Below are 8,318 nucleotides of genomic sequence, written 5' to 3' on the forward strand. Positions count from 1 at the left end.
TGCATAAATTTAAATTAGACCTAAGATGCAGATCTACATCCTGAAGCATATGAATAGTTAAGCAATGAACAGACTTTACCAAAATTATTTGAGATAAAGATAAGTTAAGCCACCACAAATTGCTATAATAATAGCGATCAAAACTAAACTAATAATCTTGGTACAGAAACAAAAGATGATGACTCCCAGCACAGCTGCACAAACCAAAGCGGCCGCCCAAGGAACAGTTGTCAATTTAAAAGCGGGTTTTTCATCTTGTTTTTTATCTGCAGTTGTTGTAACAATGACTGCAATAAGGAAAACTCCCACAGTCCAAGTTATTACGCGCGACATCTAAAACAAGGATATAGTAGGAGCTTTATACTATACAATTAAAGTAGTGTGACGCTCTAGTTTCGTTTAAAAAAATGAGTCACTCGGAAATTATAGTAGGTATATTTTTAAAACATATTTTTTAATGAGTATGTTAATTTACTAGTGAAACTCAACGAGTTTCAATTATAAGATATTTTTTTAAAGTACAAAAGAAACTTCGTAACAGTAAAAAAAGTATACTTACTTTTACGTTATTAGGTTACAAGAAAATGTAAAATAATCCGATGTCCTATTGTATTAAGTTGTCAGCAGATCCCATGTATTTTCTCCACTAATGAATATACTTAAGCAGCCTTTGATTTATTGTGTCTTCCAAGTCGAGACACAATTTCCTTGTTCTTTTGTGCTTTCCTATTTCCTATCACTTTTGATTTGATGTTATTTACATCAATTGATGTCAATGTCAACTTTGTCACTGTCAAAGTGGAAAAGGGCTCTACAGATGTCACGATTGTAACAGACCATAGAAGGTAGGATCCTATAGAAGTGGTATACGCGTGCCTCCGTGAGGGACAAAACATAGGAAATGCGACACTATGATTGGTCGAATTTATTTGTTGCCCACCATAATACATACTAAATTTACGGTGGGGAATAAAAAAATGTGAGACTGTGACAGTGATAAACAATAATAGCGCTTTCGCTGCTACTCCTACTAAAAGATACATAAGACTATCCCGTTCGGTCATTTCCCCCACCCCTCATGCCAGATCCAGTTAAAATACTAGATTCATGTAACAGACAGATGGCCGCACCGGACCGCGACCTTGGTCCGGTCTAGGGCTTCCAATACCGGGATCCCGTATTTTTAAACGCATTTTTCAATACCGGTATTTTTAAGAGTCCAGACGAGCTGGGCAAATCGACCGATTTGATCAGGAAAATAATTGGCGCCAATCTCATCTAGCGCCCCCACGTACACAAATCATAATCATAATCATTTAATCGCAATCCATGGTATTACAGGTGTTAACTAATACTAACATCGAAAATTGGTATTTTTGTGTCCGCACCTCACAAACTACTAAGAAGATATAGCCTGACCAGTAATATATGATAATTGTCAAGAGGGCGCTGTTATTCTCATGTATAGGGTGACAATTCAGTGTAGTATGAAAAAATTAGTTCCAGTGAAATTCCGCAACATGGCGCACCCTCAATAGATCCTGGTTCACCTTTACTACCGCACCTGCTGATTTGATCGGGGAATCAAATTGGCGTTTGCGTCCGCACGGCCTGATTCGATCGGACAATTTCATCAGATTGGCGAAAAATTGTCTCGTCTGGACTCCACTTTATAGTGGTAAAGGGGCCCACTGAGGGGCTACCGCGAAAACCGAAATTAGCAAGTTGCGGGGATCTTTCTCTTTTACTCCAATGAAGGCGTAATAAGAGTGACAGAGGAAAATGCCCGCAATTTGCTAACTTCGATTTTCGCGGTTATAGCCCTGATAGTGATTACGAGAGGGTCTACCACGAACCACGTTCGAAATGCTGCCTCCCTGTCACACTTACGTACGAATTTACACGTGCGACAGAGAGGCAACACGTCGAACGTCGGCCCTCAGTCCGCCTGGCGATGTCGGCCTGTCAGTTAGAACAAAAAGATGACACTTCCGAACAATTTATAGGCCGATATTGTCCGGCTGACTGATAATCAGTGGGCCCCTTTACACACTATCGCACTGCATTGCGACCTTGGTGCGTCGCACCCATAAGTGAGAGCGAGAAACAGATATCTCTTCTCACTCTTACCACCTCTCCCGATGGCGTTGGCGCTTTTTACCAAGCGCTGGATTTTCGACTTTAAGCCTTGGTCATTAAATTGAATTTAGCGTGCAGACAGATTCAAGCGCTTTTATAACCCGCGTTGAAAAAGCGCTCGTCTGATGGGATGGGGCGGATAACTGATGTTTATCTTTTTAACCTATAATGAAATCAGTGGCCCGTTGCCGTTGACTGGTCACTAATAAAATAAAATAACTATAATATAATGTGATAAAATGCTTTATTACATAAATTGTTTTCCAATCTAACAAATGCTATCTATATTAATGTAGATTAACTAAGCAGTTAAACAAAGATTTTAAGTAATTATCATTACAAATTCCAATTAGTCTTCCATATCAAACTACAGGTTTTACATGTATTTGAGGGATAAATAATTCAAGAAAATTTTCAATGCCTTGAGACACCGAATTGTTTCCTTAAGTGTATATAAAATATTAATTATTAGAATTTTATTTAGTGAAGCTTAATTGCAACTCCCATTCGGAATGTTTGATTGAGTCCTGATTAGTACAAATATTAAATTGAATACCAGTTTTTTTTGTCTTCAAGGAGTTTTTGACCAGTATACGCTCCAATCATTGACCCGATCGGAAACATCTAAAATAGACCAATTAGGGGAAGGGATATCAGGAGCGAGCCAGTTGAAGTCATCAAGACAGTTCCAATTATTGCTCTTCTTATCTAACAATGACATGTTAAAATGCTTCTCTAAATCATCATACTTCAAGTTATATGGTGCTGTCCTAATCTCTGTGCAGTCTTCCACAATACCTTTACTTGTCACATGCAAATAGATATCACATTTTGTTGAGGTGTGCATTCTCAGCTGCTGGCATGCCACAACAATCTTGCAGTTTGTACATTTCTCTAAAAAAGCGGAGGAAGTTACGGGGCCAGAAAGAATAACGCAGTTGTCCAGGTTATTCATGTGAAGTGTGCCCATGACACCCTTTAAACTAACCGTGCAATTTTTCAGATTACGCAATGTCACATCCCTTTGGAATAGTTCATCGTTTTGCAATTCCAATATTTCATTTTCCTTTAGATCAAATCCGAAAAGTTTTTCGTCCCATTTATTGCTGTTTGTCTTTCCTGCGCCATCGTGTTCATCCGCCAAGTTCTGCTTCTGATTATTCGATCTAGGCAACTTCTTTTTAGTGAAACCAAATTTTTTTCTTGGTACATATCTGTCTTCTAACTCATAGCATTTTGTTTGTAGATTTTGAACTATTCCTAAATATTTGCGCATGTTAAACTCCTTCAAGAACAAAGCTGATGTGATTACATATTTTTGTAGCTCATTTACTTCTTTCTTAATATTGTCAAAGTGAGATGGGAGAGTTTTAATTTCTAATGTGGGTACTTGGGAGAGCAAGTCTTCAATGTACTCTGATTTTATTTTGAATGCCCCAGAGAAATATTCTTCATTTTCGTTGCAGGCATCAACTTCTTCTCTGGCCTTGTGGGCTTTGTGAAGCTTTTCCAGTCTTTGTGCATCTCTTCTGCTTAGCCTCTCTAACACTGTGTTCTTGTCATTCATTTTTACTTCTTTATAAGGTCTTCAATTTTCTTATTAAGCTCGGAATCTTGTTTTGTCGCGTCTTTCAATACGGCTAAGGTTTGATTGGCTAATTTTCTTGTGTCAGTGTGCTTCGATTCTTGATCATACTGTTAACAAAAAAAAACAGGTATAAAAACTGCTACAAGAATAGATATAGAACACTCAAGATTCCATTTTTTTGAACCCAAAATTGCAAAACTTGTTTAACCCTCGTGCCTTGTAAGTAATCCTCACAACGCACAATATTCTACTTTAAGAACCGCTTGATACGCTTGTGGTTCAAATTTGGAAGATTGCGCTGTCTCTGGTATCAATATTAACATGAAAAGTTAAACAAAAATTTTGCCCCCCTGTAAAACTATTTCCTATACTTATCAACAATTTGATTTGATACAACCATTGTGATTCCACAAAATGATACCAATATTGACTATTTTCTTAAAAATAGGGCTTAAAAAGCAGGTATTTTTTATATATTAACAATAAATATATTACCTAACTTTGCTTTTTAAATATAATGTGTGAAATGAATGCTGATAAGTCCCATTTTCAAAAATAAAATGTTTATACAAAATGTTTCTTTAGTCACCTGCGGGCTCAGCACGGTTCCATTTTTATCGACTATCACTATGCCCGTCACTTTCGCACTTACATACTTGTTAGAACGTGACAGGCATGGTGATAAACGATAAAAATGCGACCGTGCTACTAGGGCTGCAATCATTTATGTTACGGGGTAAATATATAGGCAAGTCATACTGAGCAACTTTTACCATAGTAAAGCCACACCGAAATCGCGAAAAAAGAAACCGGCCAAGTGCGAGTCGGACTCGCGCACGGAGGGTTCTGCACCATCAACAAAAAATAGAGCAAAAAAAGCAAAAAAACGGTCACCCATCCAAGTACTGAGTACTGACCCCGCCCGACGTTGCTTAACTTCGGTCAAAAATCACGTTTGTTGTATGGGAGCCCCACTTAAACCTTTATTTTATTCTGTTTTTAGTATTTGTTGTTATAGCGGCAACAGAAATACATCATCTGTGAAAATTTCAACTGTCTAGCTATCACGGTTCGTGAGATACAGCCTGGTGACAGACGGACGGACGGACGGACGGACGGACGGACGGACAGCGGAGTCTTAGTAATAGGGTCCCGTTTTTACCCTTTGGGTACGGAACCCTAATTAACTCTCCCATACAAAGTATCAACATCAGGCCTGCTAGCATGAGTTGCGTTCTCGTCTCGCGCGCGACTTCAAGTATAGACTCACGCGCGGGAACGCAACTCATGCTAGACCGCCTGACCAGCTAAATTGTATGAAATGGCCAATTCTTTTTTCGTGACTTCTTGGTTGGTCCCATCGTAAAAGTTGCTCAGTATGATTTACCCCGTAAATTATTGCAGGTGACTAAAAAACCCTGTATTATGACTACAATTTACATACCTACACAATTATTATTTAGGATGATTCCAAGTTCAAGTCCACTTAATGATGAGTTAATTGGGGTTATTACCAATTTACCACTAGTTTTTTTATCAACTGTTCCCATGTTCGGCATGTTCCCATTGGTAACAAATGCGAAAAAAATCCCAGTTGTTACCACAAACACTTTTTGGTTTGTAGATGTATTAGTATTGAACACTAACAAAATTAGATTGTAAATACAAAAAACATACCACTTAACTTACCAGCAAACCCAAGTTCGTGGTAACTACTGGGAATTTTTGCTCAGTTGTTACCAGTTTGTACAGGTAAGAAAAAAATTGTTAGTTGTTACCACTGGTAACAACTCGGTGGTAAACTAGTGGGGATTGGGGATAACCCGTTAGTTGTTAATGAGTCAACAATTATCCCAACAATGATTTAGAACTTATCAAGTCAAGCATGCTACTCATTTTTTACAAAAACTCTATCCACTATCACTATTATAATCAAATCAACAAAAAGCCAGTACACCTGTTAGTGACGAATCAATGGTCAATTTCCCTTTCATTTAATATGTCACTTTGGTTTTTACTTTTCTAATTTACTCCAAAAAGGCTACTTTTCGAATCAGTATGCATGTCCAGTATGTAGTTTCTGAACAAAGTGGCTGTGATGTGAGACGTTTGGACAGATAGACATACTAGTGATCTTATAAGGATGTCTCCCTTTATATTACATCTTTATACAGAAGGAGAAATAATCGGACAGTATAAATGCAGTGTAATGGAATTAAATTAATTGCATTTTAGTGGAATAATTTATGTAAACTCCTCAATTTCTACAGTTTTATGGGGGGGAGGAATCCTAGACTAGATTTTAAAAGGTACCTTAAAACCATGCTTTTTTGGTGAAATCCTAAAATCTTAACAATTTACTTTGTCAAAGCAAATCAACTCAGTTTTGTTCATAGATCATTTCATTGTTATAAAGAAAAGACAGATCTGGTGAAGGTCAAGTTGGATGTATGTAGTCATAATTGTTTTTCTTGACATCAATCCAGTGCACACTTCTCCTGCTTCAATTTTTTTCTTCCCTTATACACATTGTATGCAGTGATAATGGGATTCAATTAACAGTTTTAATGTAAATTAAATAATTTATTATGATGAATGAGTATGTCTACAAATTTCGAAAGCTACATGAACAAAACATCACAATCAGCCCATAATAATAATATAATGACCTTCTTCAGCAGTTCTTCATTAGGTTTGGCCAGTTTGAACATGGCATAGCCAAGCCCTCCGAACGTAACCACCCAGAAGGAGGCCCTAATAGCAATGTCCATCTCACCGCTAGATCTTGCCCTCGTTAGTCCACACCTTGTAGTCAAGCTCTCGGGTCTTGTGGTCGGCAATCCGTTCACCGAGTTGGTAATAGCCTTCCAGAACCCAGTTGCAGTTCTTGTGCATGTACAAACGAAAATCTGTGTAAAAGAATGTAAAGGAATACATTAGCTGGTTAAGCAGAAAGATACAAGCATACCGATTTCTGTTGGCTGTTGTTGTATGTCTAAAGAGATTGAATGGCAGAACCATAAACCTAATAAGCTATGCTTACCTCATTGGTATAAGACAATAGGGACTCTTACTAGTCAAATCAGTTTCTTTTTTAGAACTCTCCCATTTGCTAATATGGAATTTATATGAAACATTACACAATGACACAATCAACTCACCTACTTTTTATATTTCTCTCTGATTTATTAAATAGAACCTGTGTTTAAAATAACTGATATCTATGTTTATCTATTAATTTTCTGGTGCTTTATTTAATGCATGGTGTAAAATAATTTATTTTACATACAGTCAAATACCCTATTGCAGTGTTTATCAAACTGGGTTGTGAACCCCAGGGGGGTCGCAAAGCCTCTGCCACCCTTAAAACAATAATACATAAGCGAAACATTTTGTTCGTACTAAGGGGGTCGCAGCATGTAAAAGTTTGAAAAACAGTGCCCTATTATATACTATATACTTAAATGACAGACATAAATAATAAATGAAAATCTATAAAGTAGTGAAGTCCACCAATGAATGATTAAGTAATGTTCGGTACTGACTCATCCATGATCAGATTAAATAATCAAGACAAACATGCAAAGCCAAATTAAACCGTTAACCTAGTGTCAAATTGTACTGGTAACCATGGTAACTCCAGGTTTAACCGGATAACCCCGGGTTAGTGGAATGGTGCAAGTGGGCCTTATGGTAATATTTATGACATGTGATTAAAAACTGGTTAAGACCTATAATAATAATAAAGAATATTGATAACGAATATACAAAAAGAATGACCCACATAAAAAAGTACATATCACGTGTCGACATCGACAATTAACTCCCCAATATACATTCCTCATTCATGAAACGCGCCAAAATAATCTCTTAATAGTAGAACAAAGCATAAAGTTTCAGATTTGTAACCTTATAAGTACAAATAAAAAAGAACAGAACTTACCTCTTTCCGTATTTAGCTTAAAATACACTCCGTACGACACAGCGATTCCAAGTGCTTCCAGAATAAATACGGTTTTCAGAGTTTTACCGATCCACTTCGTGTAAGATGCAGGTTGCGGCTTTTTTACTAGCATAATATAAAAATACTGAAATCGTAAAAGATTTTCTTGTCTAACGTGAAGTTTTTTAATAAGTATCGCAAAATTATTTGGACTAAAAGCGAAGCGAAAGACAGGCCGAGATGAGATGAGATGACGTCAGTGTTGCCAGAGCGCTCCCAGCTTTTGTACGTAGGTACGTCAGAAAAGGTACGATTTGGGTAAAAAAAGTACGGATTTTTATTAGGATAAATTTCTTACAGAAATAATATTTCTGAAGAATCTGGGGGTCTACCGCGAATTCCTAAATTCCCAAAATGCGGGGATCTTTCTCTTTGGCTCCAATGAAGGCGTAATTAGAGTGACAGAGACAGATGTCCGCAATTTGTGAACATCTATTTTCGCGGTTATAGCCCAGTTTGGAAAAAAAATTGAATAGTCCAGAGGGCCTACCGCGAACCACCTTCGACGTGTTGCCTGCCTCCCTGTCACACTTACGTACGAATTCATAAGTGAGACAGAGAGGCCACAAGTCAAAAGTGGTTCGCGGT

The 8,318-nt window shown here is 37.4% G+C and overlaps 1 protein-coding gene across 2 annotated transcripts; it reads right to left on the reverse strand.

The window, feature by feature from the left end:
- Nucleotides 1-2,369: 2,369 nt before the first annotated feature.
- LOC134648937 (tubulin-specific chaperone C) lies at nt 2,370-6,636 on the reverse strand. Of its 2 annotated transcripts, XM_063503591.1 has the most exons (3): nt 6,397-6,498; nt 3,713-3,834; nt 2,370-3,677 (listed from the first exon to the last, which is right to left on the reverse strand). In XM_063503591.1, exons 1-3 carry the CDS (start codon nt 6,496-6,498, stop codon nt 2,711-2,713), a joined length of 1,191 nt encoding a protein of 396 aa, XP_063359661.1. In that variant the 3' UTR covers nt 2,370-2,710. The 2 variants fall into 2 exon arrangements, with proteins under 2 accessions (XP_063359661.1, XP_063359652.1); XM_063503582.1 differs by lacking the exon at nt 6,397-6,498 and adding an exon at nt 6,504-6,636 and having other exon boundaries at nt 2,370-3,834.
- Nucleotides 6,637-8,318: the final 1,682 nt, after the last annotated feature.

Source organism: Cydia amplana, chromosome 1 (assembly GCF_948474715.1).
Source record: "Cydia amplana chromosome 1, ilCydAmpl1.1, whole genome shotgun sequence".
Taxonomy (NCBI): domain Eukaryota; kingdom Metazoa; phylum Arthropoda; class Insecta; order Lepidoptera; family Tortricidae; genus Cydia; species Cydia amplana.

Bases quoted from the DNA above. Each gene is read 5' to 3' on its own strand.
- LOC134648937 (XM_063503591.1), bottom strand. From the start codon at position 6,498: ATGGACATTGCTATTAGGGCCTCCTTCTGGGTGGTTACGTTCGGAGGG. The intron at 3,835-6,396 runs GTCATTATATTA...TTTTGTTAACAG, and splicing joins ATGAAGAACTGCTGAAGAAG to TATGATCAAGAATCGAAGCA. The intron at 3,678-3,712 runs GTAAAAATGAAT...AGTGTTAGAGAG, and splicing joins ATTGAAGACCTTATAAAGAA to GCTAAGCAGAAGAGATGCAC.